The following is a 16,267-nucleotide window of genomic DNA, read 5'->3' as shown; positions in this document are numbered from 1 at the left end:
GGAAACAAGTGGTAGACACAGATAACCATTGTTTACATGTGGCATGATCGATAATTAACTGATGATCTGACTGATCAACTTTGTGGACAGCCAAATGGCCGCCACGTCAGACAAAAGTCCAAAAAATAAAGGATTATCTGGATTCGTTGAAATATCAGATTGAACACCATTTAAAATATCCTCTAAATGGTGTTCTATATCCTCTATTTGGCAAAAGTCAGTGCAAGTAAGAGATCCTGCGTATATACTGGTGAGAATTGTGAACGGGGAATAAATTCCCGAATAGGTTTACTACTTAGACCTGAGTCGAAGCAAAAGCATAAGCAATTGCACAAAAATAGTTCACCGCCTCCTAAGCAGTTTAAAATACCAGAATCAGCCGGAGCGATGATGACTACAGTTTTCTGAGATTGAAGAAATGTCATTAAGTGAGTATAAAATTGAGTCCCATAGTCACTGGCAGTTCTCAAGCCTCCATAATAACGAGACCGAAGTAGTCATCTAAAAAATACACCAGATAATTTAAACAAAACCACATTCGGTTCCCGGCAGTATTTATCTGTTAACATATTTAAAAAGAATTACGTGTGCGTATAATCATTTTGAGGCAACATAGAAATCAAGAAGGTTGAAGACAGAAAAATTCTCCCGATCTGCTAAATATAGCGTCCACTAAAAATGCATATATCGTGCATTTTTAGGTAAATGATATATCTTTTTTCTATATTATAAGGACAGATAGTTTCTGTGTTCGAAATCTTTAATAATCTCCTTAGGAACGTCTAGCCGAACGATCTAAATGATTATTTTCAAGGATATCGTAGTTTTTTATTACAGATATAATTTATTTATTGAAGAACATTACAAGGCTATATATAAGTTCGCTGCGACATTAGGGAGCGCAGTCATGTCATCGATTTCCGCAAACTATAGACTATCTTCATAAGCATGAAACAGGTATATATAATCTAAATTTAACAAGTAAATCTGACAAATAAAATTCTATCACACTGCATTCTCCAGTCATGCCGACTGGAGAATGCAGTGTCATGGAATAAGCTCTAAAACTTCCTCTTAAGATAAGACATTTGCAAGAAGTTAGGTTAATTTAATTACTAAATAACTTCTATAATTAGCTTTTCTAGTAATTTTTTTTCAAGGCCGATTCTACATTCCAAACTTTATTTATAAAAAAAAAACCATTAAGAAAATAGAAAAAAATGATGTCGAAGTTTAATAAAATTAATAGATTTTTTTTTGTAATAAAATTTTTCACTTCTTTATCGATAAATAATAATTAATAATATTTATGAATTTAATGGAGCTTTTAAATATAGCAATTCATAGATTTATGTATCTACACCGAGTATGTTTAAAGCGAAATACATCTCATTCGTAATAATAATAATAATTTTGCTATCATTCATTTTCGAATCGCATTTCTGCATGTTTCGACAAGTGCATTCAAATATTATGATGACAAGATGACATACATAATACGCGAGTGCTACGTATTTAAATTATTCATCGTTAAGCGAATAGCAAGCGAATGATGGTCGTGAAAAGAATTGACATGGAGAAACTCAAAGAATTAAATTATTAATATACTTTAATGAAGAGAGAAAAGAGGTTGTCGATTTTTTAGTTAAAGCCGACTTTAATGATTCATTTTTATTGAATAGGGTATACCTCACGGGTGTTCACTTTGATTAACAAATTCCACCCCAAGGGAGTAGAGAGGATAGGGGAACAGATACTAACATCCACTTACTGCGCCGTTTCAGACCTAAGCAGAGCGGTTCTAAGCTTGTCAATACAAAAATTACAAACAGTAATTTACAACGGAAAACAATTAATAATTGAATATTGTGATAATAAGTTTTGTAAAAATAAATATTTTTTATTACATCGTAAAAAGTTGTAAGTTAGACGATATATTTTTCTCAAATTACTCTCATTTAAATATGACCAATACTAAATAAGCTATTCCCGAAGTTTGGTACCACGTTTGGTAGTGATTTCCTAAGCCTCTTACCTACCAAAAGGTTGTATCGTTTCACAATGTTTTGTCGCCTTTTTCTAATTATTAAATTAGAAAAAGAAGACTTCGAAATTTAAAACTTAATAAGCTAACAGTCAGACGTGCCATATTCCAATTACAATTATCATTAGATTAGTACAAATAACGTCAGTCAGACAACAAAGAACATCGGGAAAACGTCGACCCCGGCTTTTTAGGGTCTACGTCTAGACTTGCAGGTTAGTGCACCTCCGTGGACTATCAGCCCGGTCAACAACCGACGCGACTGATGTTCGTTACCATCCCCTAAGATATTCAGGATCATTTATATTCTAAAATACCGATATTCATGAGTCAATGAAAAAATGCCATTACCTTTAACATAATAATTACAATGAGCGTGTTGCCCTTAAGAAATAAATATCAGGACAGATATAACACATCTTTCTTGATTTCCTATTAAAATCTGAACAGCCTTTTGATGATGACGGACAAACAGACTTCGGCTACGAGGTCAATTCTCAACGGAAACTAAACGACAACGCAGGCGAGATCAAAAAGCATAAATGTGTACTCTCTATTCCACAAATCATACACAATTTAACGGTTATCCAACACTATTGGAAAGAGTCCAGATTAGGACCAACTCTCGAGTTTATTGAGGCAAGAGTGTAAGAAATGCCAAATTGATAGAAAAACCCAATAACTGGCCCGGCCTAGAGTTTGAACCTCTGCATCTGCAATCTAGCTTCATAGAGCTACCTACTGTACCAAAGTAAATAATATAATTAATACATTACCCAAACAAGCATTCAAATAAATACACTTCCATTTTTAAATTAATCTCCTTATTTTCTGCGACAAGCCATGTTCTATATATATTTAAATTATCTAAAATACTATTAGCTTTTGCTATACTAATTGACTAGAAAAGAGGATGTCCAAAATGAGATCAAGAAGATGAGAAGACAATATCTGCCTAACCTCGAGGGCAAAGCTGAATTGGTGTTACAGTTAGATCACAATGAAGGAGACCAATGCTGAACTGCGGGACAATTTATAGTTTCTTTTTGGTATCAAACATTATAGCTAAATTTCAGAAATAAATGGCTTTATTATTATTATCAAAATGAGTTTTAGTAAAACCCATCTGCGGGTCCAATATTGCTATGTCCTACTTATAAGTGGAGTTTAAATAGTGTAGCACGGCCTCTAGTACTGTCAAATTTCTACTAGGACTTTGCACTTTAACCTATTCACTAATTATTTTACCACTGTATACATATTGTAGTTGCAATTAGAAGGGTGAACATGCCATCATTTAAGCAACAGCAAGATTGTAGATTGATAAAACTATATTTATTGACTTAATGTGATGTATATTTGTGTGTAAAAAAATTTAAACATGCATGACCATCATGAAACCTACATGATTACATAATATAAATAATAATATTTATATGTAAATGCTTGCAATGCTCGCACTAATATTAATAAATAGTAGTACAATAAACAATATTAGGTTTCCATTTTAATAAAATAAACTATCCTGCATTTAAAAGAACTATGCACAGGGTTTCATGAGTAAACAGAAGACATCTAGTGCAAAAAAACAATATTCAGATCAGATTAGTATATCCTGAGAATAGTGAGCTCATGTTCATCAGCTGTTTTTTATTATGTTGTATTTTATTTTAATATTTATACAAAATTACAATAAATAGAGTGTTATGATTTCCACAAAATTAATTTAACGATTGTGTACTAGAGATGTTTCTCTTGTATCAGTAATACATGAATAACTGTCCAGATAACATTCTAGAAAGAGACCATATATTAAGGAACTTTTTCTTAAGGAGTGTTTGAAGATTAATCAACCATGCTACAGTGCTGGTTATTGGGAATACATGTACCAGAATACCATCTTACACAAGCTTGTTTTATCATAATGTTGTCAAATACCACAGATCATAAAATAAATTATAAACACAAATTGAACACATGAAAACTCAGTGATGTTAGAACTGTAAATTGTCTGTTCATTTTAGCATCACACAAAAATTACTGAAACTAAATTGATTATAAGAGTTAAAACTTGTATGGTGAAAGCCAAAGTTATAATTTTGAGACCACTAATTATATATCAAACTTAAATCTCAACCGGTAGTATTTACTGGTGTTTAAGGGGCATAAGCAAGTGATTAACATTTGTGAAATTAAAATACTGTAAAATATATATGAATTAAAAAAAACACTCATATTGCAATTAATTTTGTCACTTTGTATTATTAGAAATAAATATACAAGTATGTTATTAGTAAAAACGAAATTGAACTTTACAAGTACTTATGATTATAAATGATTTTTTTCTAGTATTAGAAAAAAAAAATTGAAAATTAACATTTTTTTTTTTCCTGACAAAATAATAATAATAATAAACAACATTTTGTGTTTTATTATGTATCGTTAACATGATTTTTAAAATAAAATAATTTAATGTATAAACTTGTATTTGAGCACTTAAGAATACATACGACATAAATTACGCATTTAAGCTATTGAATAATTATTCAAGATATTCATTGTTTTTCACATAACATAACTTAGTATGTCTCCTAAAAACAATAAGCTAAATGAATAAATGTTTTTGTTTGCTATTTTTCAGCAATACGATTTAGTACGAGTCCTAAGTTTTGTCTGCCATTTCTAGTGAGGAGAGACCTTGTACAGTATTGAACGGTTTTTATTTAATTAAAAACAAGATAACACGAAAAAGAACACGCCAAAGTGGTTTTTATGTATTTTTACGCGTAATAAACATAGTCATCACACATTTTCTAATGTCGTTACAAAATATACGATCAGCTGATTTCTTTGTTTGAGTGATCGAGTTTCTAGCGCCTAACATTACGACAAAATGTTGACACGTCAGATTGTCCAAGAAAACTAAATGCTAAATAAGAATACTGTATCCACGATTAAGCTACTTTTGTTTAAACCATTAAATAGATTTGCGAATAACTAATCCATAAACAAACCTTGAAACTTACCTTTGTAGTGCACTCTGAGATTATTTTGCGATAACCCGATGTAGCTGAATTTGTCCTTTGTACTCCATGACCTCGGTAAGGGTGTTTCATCTTCGTTCACATTAGGATAAAGCAATTTTAAACGGTCTACATTATCACTTTGCACTTGATTTTGGGATTCCATCGTCCCCCGTCCACTACCCATCGCAGCCATTTCTAATTTCCGTATTTCATGTCTGTCAATGACGTCACATCGAAAAGTTCGGAATATGCACACAGATGGCAGCAGCAGCCAACATATCATAGATAACTTAAACGTAACTCTAGATACTCTTTAAGGTATGTTTACATAATTGGTAAGCTTAGTTTTACTAAAATTATAATGATAAATTTTAATACCGTCAAGGAATATGATGAAACACCGTATCGATAAACAGAAAAATATCCAAATTTTATCTCCTTATAGAAGTCAAGGTGGCAACAGAAACTGGAGAATGTTGGCTTGAAAATCAGTAGAACGAAGACTGAATACATGTTCTGCAATTTCGGCGGTCTCTCCAGTCCTGAAGCCATAGCGCTTGATGGTGTGGCTCTTCCAGTCTGCTCCGACTTCCGGTATCTCGGTTCACTCATTCATGGCGATGGCGAAATAGATCAAACGGTGAAGCACAGGATTAACACATGGTGGATGAAATGGCGGCAGGTTACGGGAATAATTTGTGATCCCCATATTCCCCTTAAACTTAAGGGGAAGATCTATAGACCATGGTCAGACCTGCTGTTCTATATGGATCAGAGTGTTGGGCTATAAAAGGGACGACTGAAAGACAATTGCATGTGGCGGAGATGAGAATGCTGAGAGGAATGTGTGGTGTTACGCGAATGGATAGAGTAAGGAATGAGTACATAAGAGGAAGTTTGAAAGCGGCACCAGTAACCGAGAAGTTTTCTGGAAACCGGCTGTCTTGGTATGGGCATGTTATGCGGAGGAATGAGGACCATGTTGTGAGAAAGGTTTTGAGAATGGATGTGGATGGATATAGAGTTAGGGGACGACCCAAGAAACGATGGATGGATTGTGTGAAAGACGATATGGTTAGAAAGAATGTTACTTGTGAGATGACGTCCGGCAGAGAAGTATGGAAGAAGAAGACATGCTGTGCCGACCCCAAGTAAAATTGGGATAAGAGCAGGAGGATGATGAGAAGTCTTTTCTCTTTAAGATTCTTATAAGACCTATGAAATTAGGACTATAATACGAGACCAGATTTACTTAAAGATAAGCTTTTGAGAGGTCGTTGAAGATGTTGTATATATCTTTTATCATTTTGGTTTGAGTTTAGTATTTTGAATTACAATCCAACCGAAAAAGGAGTCAAATAAACAAACCTTATTATTCACTTATAATTCTACTTTATTCGGCACTCCAATATTATTCCACTTAACTACTTATATTTAACTACTTAAAATTTACTTTTAAAGTTCATAATATAATAATGTTGATGACATTAAAAACATATTTTTTTTTTGGGATTTTTACTATTTTTTCGACACGGAACTTCTCAGGTCCGAGGTGCTAAATTCCGAACCGGTGGTAGATTTTTGACAATCAATAAGCAAGTGTAAACACTTCTATATTGAATAAAGATTTTTGATTTGATTTGATTTGATTTGTCTATTATAGATTATTCAAGTTTTCGACCGATAATATCGCATCAATTATTCGATGTTAAATGTAGTTTATTTGTCTTTAGTTCTCTTGTGGTTTTAAGGCTTATTATTTTAATGTTTTAATTATACATGTTCTAATTCCTAGTTGTTAACAACAGAAAAAAAAATTACATAAAAAAATTATACGGGTATATCAGACAGCCCAAGATCTACATGTTTCCGAGTTGGGGACATAACATGTCACACTTCCCCTATTTTTCCTCAGCTTGAAAACATAATAATTGTTGCTACGATTTTATTTTTACTACTAGCCCAAGAAGTATGATATGATATGATAAATAACCTAATGTACAAAATAAAGGTACTGTTCCACCAAAATAATACTTTAACAACCTGTCTTTATGAAATGCAAAGCTTTGCGAGCTATATTTTAAGCATCTACTCCACTTCTTTTTACTGTTTAGGTACTTTCAGACTTTATACTATTAGGGAATATGGATACAAGGACACCTAAAAATAAACTATTACCTCTGTCAAGGATTTTTATTTAAATTACCAGGGTTTTGTGATAGCATTGATTTAAAAATTATTGAAGAGTTGGTAGATTTCTTAAAAGTTGGAAAAATCTGCCCACATTGGAGATATCTATAACTTACATTTCAAAAACTATTTAATTTTTTTTACCTGTTAATTTATCGTGGGCTGATATAATTATAGGTTTTAACTTATTTAGAACACTAAATAACCACGAATGTATTCGCCTATACTTGATAACTATCGAGTTATTAATTGCTTTGCTGCTTACCTAAGCATATAAAAAACAATGTTCGAACTACAATTAATAATTGACAAAGATTATACAACTTTTACCATACCCCTGATAATCACTACAGAAACTAATCACTTGTTTTAGATAAAGGCATGATAACATTCTCTAACAACCACTAACTATGTTAACCTGTTTAAAAATGCAAAGCGCATCGCCAAAATACGTTAAAGATATTGAATTTAAGATTCAATCGAAATTAAAATTAATTAAACATACTAATTCAGAGTTATTAGAGACTAGACAGTTATATTTCGATGAAACTCTCGAGGTTCTTATAGTCTTGAGTTTAGTGAAGTAAGTTTTGTATTCCAAAAGTATATAAAGTGTTTTTTAATTACAGGTCTATCAAGAGGCTTTTAAGGAATTAACTGATTATGCTGTTTCACATTCCTCTCTTTTAGTGAAAATTAAAAATGCTTATGAAGACGCGTTACAAATAAGAGACGAGAGAATGTCACAATTCATAATACAAGATGTAAGTAATACAATTGCATTCAAGCATAAGCGTATTGACATACTAATAATATCATTAAAGTAGTTTCGATAACTCAACGGTATATGTCAGGCCACTTAGCAATGCGATAGTCGTACATTCAATCCCGAAGCTAAAACGAAAGTAGATAATTATACTAATATATATCTACTTTTTAACATTAATTTTTAGCGAAGTCACAGTTATTTCGAGAATAAATCGTAAATATTTTTCGGTAATTATTTACATTACTAGCATTATTGCGTCTAAAAGTATTGTAAGAAGCTTTGTAGTTAAGTATAAAAATAAGATAAATATTTGACCTTACTAGATACACTGATCGTGTTTATCTTTATAAACATAACACATAGATCATTTTTTGTTTTACCTTATTTAAGTTCTTACATAAGAAATTGTTTCAAATAGGAGCATAAAATTGTTTTTGTAAGTAATGCTGTTTGACTATTTAATACCTACAAGTTTTGATTATGTCACCAAATCATATCATAATGAATATATGTATATAATCATGTCAACATTCAAAATATATAATATAACATTATAATTGCGAAAGTCACTCTGTCCGTCTGTTTGTTACATCATGAATATACTACTGATTACTAATTACTACTGATTAGTAATGTAGCTTGGAACCTGAGTAAACACTTAGGCATACAAATTAGGTGTTATACAGTAAAAAGTAAGGTGGAAGGAGTTGCAATGACCAATAACAAATAATATTTTATTCGACACTACACAATAAGCACTTAATTAATGGTACTTGAACTTACTATGACAGAAAATTACTACGGTCTTTTGTGACAAGTGATAACTGTACTGACATTGACAAGAACAAATGACAACCGATAAAGATTATCGTCGGTTCTCGGTTTTGGTGATTTTCTATGTTATTCGTTGTTTTGATATTGCTCAACATATACAATTTTGTTTACATTAACTTTTAAGCGATACTTACGATTACACCATTTTATGATATAGTAATAAATAAGACGCATATCCCCATAAATTTTTAAAAGCAGTTTCAATAAGTATATTAATTATATAGTTAAAATGTCAACTACATTTTCGCCGGAGCCCAACAAAGTTTACGTTCTAGATGGAGGTTTCTCATCCCAAATATCCCGACATGTAGGTATTTCAGCAGATGGTGATCCATTGTGGAGTGCCCGATTTCTTCGAACAAACCCGGAAGATGTCGTCAAAACACATTTAGATTTCATACGAGCCGGCGCTGATGTAATAAGTACTAATACCTACCAGGCCTCAATAAGCGGATTTGTCAAACATCTTGGAGTAACCGAACAAGAAGGGTATGAGCTTATTCGCCTTGCAGTAGACCTTGCTAAACGTGCTAGAGACATATTTTCGCAAGAGTGCCAGGAAAACGATATACCTCATCGCTCCATATTAATAGCAGGCTCCGTTGGTCCGTATGGCGCCTATTTACATGATGGATCAGAGTATACTGGAACATATGCCGATAACACCCCTGAAGATGCTATGCGAGAATGGCATAAGCCACGCATAGACACACTGGTGTCGTCTGGTGTAGATTTATTAGCACTAGAGACAATACCTTGTCAAAAAGAAGCTTTAGTTCTAGTTGATATGTTAAAGCAGTATCCAAATAGAAAGGCTTGGATATCTTTAAGCTGCAAAGATGATAGAAATCTAGCTCACGGAGAAAACTTTCAATCTACAGTAAGAAAATGTTGGAATTCAAATCCTGAGCAATTAATAGCTGTTGGGACTAATTGTTGTTCGCCAAAGATTGTAGCCAACTTGGTGAGGGATTTAAGTGAGGGCATGGACATTCCAATACCTATCGTCGCTTATCCCAATTCTGGAGAAAAATATAATCCTAAAAGTGGCTGGGAGAAGAAAGAGGAGTGTGAATCTCTAGATTGTTTTGTTCATGAGTGGTTAGACCTCAATGTGAAGTTTATTGGAGGCTGTTGTAGAACTTATGCAGAAGACATAACTCAGATTAAAAAGAAAGTTCAAGCCTGGTCCAAGAAAAAACTCCATCACTAAAATAGTTATGAGTTAGTATTTACATAAGGAGGAACTTATTGGGGTCAATAATACTTAAATTATTATTAGACACTGTGTTTTAGATTTCTAAAAGATTTTTTTTGTATCAGTAAAATTTTTAAATGAAAAAATATTGAATTAAAAAAAAAAATGCATTAAATTCTTGATAATAAATGAATCATATTCAATATTACAGAAAGTTTTTGGCATATCTGTGAGAAAAAAACAAAGAGATGAGAAAGTGAGAACATTGATGAGAGAAAGTCAAGAACTGAGGCAAGAAAACCTTAAATTAACTTTTGAAATATCAAAAATGAAAAAAGAATTGGGAAAGGTTTGTAAATTCTAAAAAAACAGAGTTCCTAAATAACTTATAATGTCATAAGTTTCTCGGACTGAAATCTATTTATAGCTTTTTTTTAATCACCTAAAAATTTTATAAAGATCCCATGCAGATATTTCCCTCATAAAAATCTTCAACAACTCTGGGTAATCTGTAATAGAAATACAAATGAAAAAATATGTAATGTAATTGTTATTATTTTTAAATGTTAAATTTAATTTAATTTAATTTATTTTTATTGTGCATTTAATTGGGATTAATGCCATAGTTTGTAATGGTGCATTACTGCGTTTTTATTTTATTATTAATTACATTTTTATATTTTGTAACTGTTTTATTGATGTTTTTCTTTCTCTCCTTTTTTATTTAAAATAATAAATTATCATATATATTAAATGTTACAAAATAACTTTACTCTATTAAACATATTTTTAAATGCAAACAAAATATTCATTGGTACACGATACTTTTAAAAAAACTATAATTTTAACTAAACACCAATTTTGTTGTCGCTATGCAACTTTAAAAAGAAATCGATGTTTGTTTTTTATGTGTTTATTTTTTTAATTTATTGTATAAACATAAAATATCAATTAATTCTTTAGATAAAGGTTACAATTGAAAAGTTAACCTTCATTATATATTTGTATTACTGTTATATGTTATCAGTAATAATTAGAGAGACGATGTTGTTTTAGCTCTCGGACGACAAATTTTCTGATTACATAACATTAATGAAAGAACGCGACGCGCGCTACACACTTTACTTTGAAAATGTCGCTCTTCAGCTAAAATTGCGCGAATTAGACGGCACTTCCCGATCTTTATACGTCGACGATGCCTACGGTGATCCCGTCGTGCTCAGAATTGCGTTAGAGCGATGTCGGTAAGTACTGCCAACCCGGAAAGTAGTAAATATAAGAAAACGAGAGGAGTTGTGGGACACCCGGCTGAAACGAAGTCGCTTTCGCTATATATTATGTAATAAACTCAAAACTCAAACTCATTTTTTTCAATTTAGAAGCATTTACTTATTGATAGTCAAATTAAACACTAGCACCTGTTCGGAAAACGAAATAGCCTGACCTGAGAACAACCGGCGAAAGGAACTCAGCGGGTCAATTAAATAACTGATACAATGAAGTAAATTTACAACGTTTGAGAATAATAAAATGACAAGAAACAAATATTGTTATTAAAATTTACATGTCAATTAAAACACAAAAATTAAGTTTAAAAAATCTGTACTTAATATTATAAATGCGAAAGTAAGCCTGTCTATCTGTCTGTCTATTGTTCTGCGAAATGGCGAAACCACTGAACCGAATTTGATGAAATGAGTATGAAGCGAGCTTGACTTGAAGCACCTAACACCTGATGATAAACCCCTAAAACGCGAGCGAAACTGCGGGTGGCAACTTAAATAGAGAAAGCCATCGAGGAAGAGCCTAGCATAACGCTTTTTCTTACGTGAAAATTTCTCCCAATTCACTCTACTGTAAGCCGCGCAAACAACATCTTTCCAATAAAAAAAGCGCTCCAGTGCTAGAGCATGAGTTCCCTGAAACTATCTATCCCAGATATATTGTCCTACAAATAATATTACAATTTATGAATTAAAGGCCACCTTGTTCATTGCTATCGATTGTTAAATCGTCTTATGAAAAAAATTACAGACGATATTGATGAACGTTTCTAAATGGAATAATTTTATTTAAAATTTAAGAGAGCAGCTATCAACAACTCAAACCGAATTAAAAAGAGTGACAGACGAGTACTCGGATACGGTGCCTCGACGCGAACACGACAACTTAGAGGCCAAGTTCTATGACATCTCCAAGAAACTAGACTCGCTAACTTCGGAATTTGAAGCTTTGCAGAATACACATAAACGCGTGTTAGGTAATAATTTGCGAGAAATATACCTACATTTTTTTATACTTCCCGTGGGAAGGTTATTAATAAGTATTAATAGTTATTAATAGGTTGTTATAATAATAACGTTAACATGAAATTATGAAGGTAAACTGAAAACAAAATCGATTACGTTTTACAGCGCAGAAGAAAGGCGTGGAAGAAGAATTGATGGAATGCAAGGAGCGGTGCAGAGAATTGGAGCGAGCGGGGACTCCCCGTCCACAATGGGAGATATGCGCAGACTTCATCAGTGGGGGTCGGGATCGGTATGGGCTTAATACTTAATATGTGTTTATTATTTTACTAAGCGATGATAGAAAACCTTTAAAAAAAGTTTAGTATTATATCGTAGGATACGGCGACACGTGCCTCGCATCAGAACGTAGCAGAATAACATGCATCATGTCATTCACTTCACTTTACTTCATTCTTATTCACAAACTTCATTCATCACGAATGCGCCCACCTCCACGTTAAGTAATCGGCGTTGTTATCAAATTATCATAACAAAAATAATCTAATTTGTAATTTTTTTTGCTGTCATTTCTCCTAGTCGTCTCACTCACTCTAAGATGTATGCCATCTTAGAGTGAGTGAGACTCCACTCAACTAGATAGATAGGCATAGAATCTCCTTTTACATAGGTTTATGGTGAACTGTCAAAATTCAAATGTAAATAGTTAGCTACTATAATATAATTTAACTCTTTGGCGGAGTAAGCTTTGATTATCTTTAAGCGGAGAGAAGGCCAAGGTTCGGACATTGACGTGCTGTTACTTAATTTTTAAAAACACCACAATTATTGCTAAAAACTATCAGGAACTGCAACACTGTGTTGCATGCTAACAGAACTCACATTTAATATTGATCTGCTGGACAATAATCTGCTAGGTTAAATCACATAGGTGGATAGGCAAATGACGGTAAGTGGTCACCACTGCTCATAGACATAGGCGCCGTAATTTTTTTTAACCATTCTATATATCGGCAATGCATCGCCACCCATGGCATCTAAGATATTATTCTCTATTCATCAAAACAAGCCAAGTATTGGTGTTTGTCTGTAAATTCTCCAACGAGCGGGTGGGACCTTCCCAGACGGCCTCGCACAAAGTCCGACCACCTATTCTGCTTCATATTGCGTAAACATGTGTTAAATGTACAAACTCTTTTTTATATGTTTTGTATTGACATGAGGGTTGCCTCAGATGGTGGCAACTAGCGAGCGGTTTGTCCTCGAGAAACATGCTCAGAGTTTTACTGAAGGAACTCGGACCGGCCGCAGAGAGTGAGCATTTGGAATATTTTGACGGACTGGTGAGCTGAACTGTGAACTTACTTGATGTACCGTAGCAGCATTACGGCGACGTAACCCTATGCGCGGCGGCAGGGCTCGGACCCCGCGGTGCCGCCGTACCTGCGCCACGAGGGCCGCGTGCGCAACCTGCGCCTGTCGCGCCGCGAGCTGCGCGTGGCGCTCGCCGCCGTGTGGGGCGGCAAGCGGCGCCGGCCCGCCGAGCCCATGCAGGACTACCTCACGCACTACTTCGAGGAGAGGTGAGCGCCTCTCCGCTTCGTTTCGGCTGCATCGGATCATATTGGACGAACCAACGAATACTTTTTTATATACGAGTTAAACTATCATCGACACCCCGCAAGGTACCATCAACCCTCTATTCGAGCGGAATGGGCCTACAACCTTTGCGCTGCAGCCGAGCAGATGCTGGACGAGCCGCAAGTGAAGCTGTTCTGGGGGGTGCTGCACGGACAGCTAAGCGAGGACATCTACTGGGGCCATCGGGATCAGTGGTACACGATCAAGGAGCAATTGTATAAGCATAGCAAAGACGGAGAGGTAATGTACTAATATCAAACCTAAATAAACGATGAATTATAAATAGACCGGCTGGCAAATAGACCACCTGTTGGTAGGTGGTAACCAGTACCTGTGGACATTGGTGCTGTAAGAAATATTAACCATTCCCTTCATCACAAATGCGCCACAAACCTTAGGAACAGAGATTTTATGTCCTTTGTAAACGTAGCATTTGTTGATAGAATATATTATATGTGTACAGTACAGCAAAAGCTTGTACATGTCCCACTGCTGGGCTAAGGCCTGCTTGCCTTTTTTTGAAGAAATGATTTAGAGTAGTTATGTCTGCAGATGCTACTTGTAATATTATTTAGCGTACAAAAAATTATTAGCGTTTTTTTTTAATACATTTGAACAATTTTGCAATCCGGTTTTTAAAGTTTGTGCGGGAAATTAGCGTGATAATATTAAAGTAATGCAATTTATGGTATACATTTTTAATATTGAAGAATTATTAATTAAATATTTCAATGTAATCACGCCAATTTTCCGCACATATTTGGTCCATACGAGTCGGAATAATTATTATCAACGAGGATCTGCTATTATTTTGGAGAACACAAGATTACATACTGGAATTAGCGTGAAGATTATTTATCGGTGCTTAATGTTAAGTTCGTAGCATATTAATTGGAAATTATACCTATTTAAAATAATTTAAGAGTGTTAGATGTTGTTAATTTAAACTGTGGATGTAATTACCGTACTATTTAAATGTAATCAAAAAGATTTACAGTGCAAACCAATAATTATAGCCCCGTTAAAAAAGATATACAATGGTGCAATGGTATCTCAAATAAAGTCAAAACCTTCTAACCTAATCTTTATTTTTATTTATAATTTACTCTTGTTTTATAGAATATTACAATTGAAGACTTTGAAAAAGTAACAAGATCTACTTTCCCGCTTAAAAGTGAAGTCGAAATCAAAAACCTGACAGATGTCATGAAGAAGCAACTTAAACTGAAAATCAACGCAACTGACGTCAATTTGGATAAGTTATTTTACGAGGTCAGCTAAAATAATAATATAAATCTACTTCATTAATTTTGTAAATCTTTGATAAGATTTAATATCTTCCGACAAGAAAAATCATAGTTACCATTTTCACCCATGAAATTATATATTTATAGAAATGATTTTTTTTAACGTTCATAATTATTGTCGTAGTCGTTAGAACTTGATTTTGTCATTAAAAAAACGTAGGTTATTAAAATCTTACATATATTAAATAATAATCAGTTATAAATCTATTTCTCAAAATTGCAGAAAAATTGTACACATTTCTAGATATATTTTTGTATTTAAGAACGAGGAGGGCTTCGATCGCGTGGAGTTCGCTAGAGAATTGTACAGACAGCGGCAACTAGCTCAAGACAAATACATTCGCGAAGTGGTGGCGGAACTCGGCGGGAAACAAGCCAACAACACCGTCACAGTCGACAGCTTGAAGAGAGCCTTCGCTATTGTCGATCCGGCCATAAGTATGTGACATGTCTTGTTACAAAAACTTTATTTTGTATTTTATATTTTGAATTCCTCTTTAACTTTATCAGATTTAAATTTAATCTTGTGTCTGATTGTAATAAACTAAAATATTTTCAATGACTCTTACCAGAAACCATTTTTAAATTGCTCATGCACAATTCAAAATACATCAAAATATGTACCGCGGATAATGTTTGAAACAATTATTTCTTTAAAAAAATATTTTACTAGACGCATAAAAGGGAGGTTTTTAAATATTTAAATATGATGACACCGCCATTCCAGATCACATACGCATGGAGCGTTACATCCGCTGGGCGTTTTCGGAACAGACGGCGGAACTGAGCAGTATCGGACCGATACCGCTGCGCGCCCTTGTGGCCAGGCTCGCGGCGGGGGACATAGAGCGGGTCGGGCAGCGCTATAGAGGAACTAGAAGACACAAATGATGATTACATTTAAATTATTGCAAATATGCTATCGTAATTGTTCATTTGATTTTTTGTTTAATATAATAAATATATTCATACTAAATTGTTTTTTTTTTTGTAAATGAAGCAAACACAA

General features: G+C 33.6%; 2 protein-coding genes across 5 annotated transcripts in view; one reads left to right on the top strand and one right to left on the bottom strand.

The window, feature by feature from the left end:
* Ranbpm (Ran-binding protein M) overlaps nucleotides 1-5,315 on the bottom strand; it is a 34,869-nt gene extending 29,554 nt beyond the window's left edge. For 2 of the 4 annotated variants that reach the window (XM_026640735.2, XM_064217663.1), the window contains exon 1: nucleotides 5,071-5,314. In XM_026640735.2, the coding sequence (XP_026496520.2) occupies nucleotides 5,071-5,263 (193 nt within the window). In that variant the 5' untranslated portion in view covers nucleotides 5,264-5,314. Of the gene's footprint in view, nucleotides 1-5,070 lie in introns of all 4 variants that reach the window. The other 2 variants (XM_026640732.2, XM_026640734.2) reach the window with 2 other exon arrangements.
* Nucleotides 5,316-8,906: 3,591 nt separating this feature from the next.
* LOC113401026 (translin-associated factor X-interacting protein 1-like) lies at nucleotides 8,907-16,169 on the top strand. The gene is made up of 11 exons (XM_064217702.1): nucleotides 8,907-10,040; nucleotides 10,273-10,410; nucleotides 11,118-11,305; nucleotides 12,146-12,321; nucleotides 12,476-12,602; nucleotides 13,545-13,653; nucleotides 13,727-13,893; nucleotides 13,996-14,191; nucleotides 15,071-15,223; nucleotides 15,522-15,696; nucleotides 15,986-16,169. Exons 1-11 carry the CDS (start codon nucleotides 9,093-9,095, stop codon nucleotides 16,147-16,149), a joined length of 2,541 nt encoding a protein of 846 aa, XP_064073772.1. The 5' UTR covers nucleotides 8,907-9,092; the 3' UTR covers nucleotides 16,150-16,169.
* Nucleotides 16,170-16,267: the final 98 nt, after the last annotated feature.

Source organism: Vanessa tameamea, chromosome 18 (genome assembly GCF_037043105.1).
Source record: "Vanessa tameamea isolate UH-Manoa-2023 chromosome 18, ilVanTame1 primary haplotype, whole genome shotgun sequence".
Taxonomy (NCBI): domain Eukaryota; kingdom Metazoa; phylum Arthropoda; class Insecta; order Lepidoptera; family Nymphalidae; genus Vanessa; species Vanessa tameamea.
Note: the sequence above shows the minus strand (reverse complement) of the source record. Positions and strands in the feature narration are given on the sequence as shown.

What these genes read in the sequence shown, in the direction of transcription:
- LOC113401026 (XM_064217702.1), top strand. Translation starts at nt 9,093, where the DNA reads ATGTCAACTACATTTTCGCCGGAGCCCAACAAAGTTTACGTTCTAGAT. An exon ending in ATCAGTGGGGGTCGGGATCG is followed by an intron (nt 12,603 to 13,544) that starts GTATGGGCTTAA and finishes GGGTTGCCTCAG; the next exon opens with ATGGTGGCAACTAGCGAGCG. An exon ending in TGGATAAGTTATTTTACGAG is followed by an intron (nt 15,224 to 15,521) that starts GTCAGCTAAAAT and finishes TTTGTATTTAAG; the next exon opens with AACGAGGAGGGCTTCGATCG.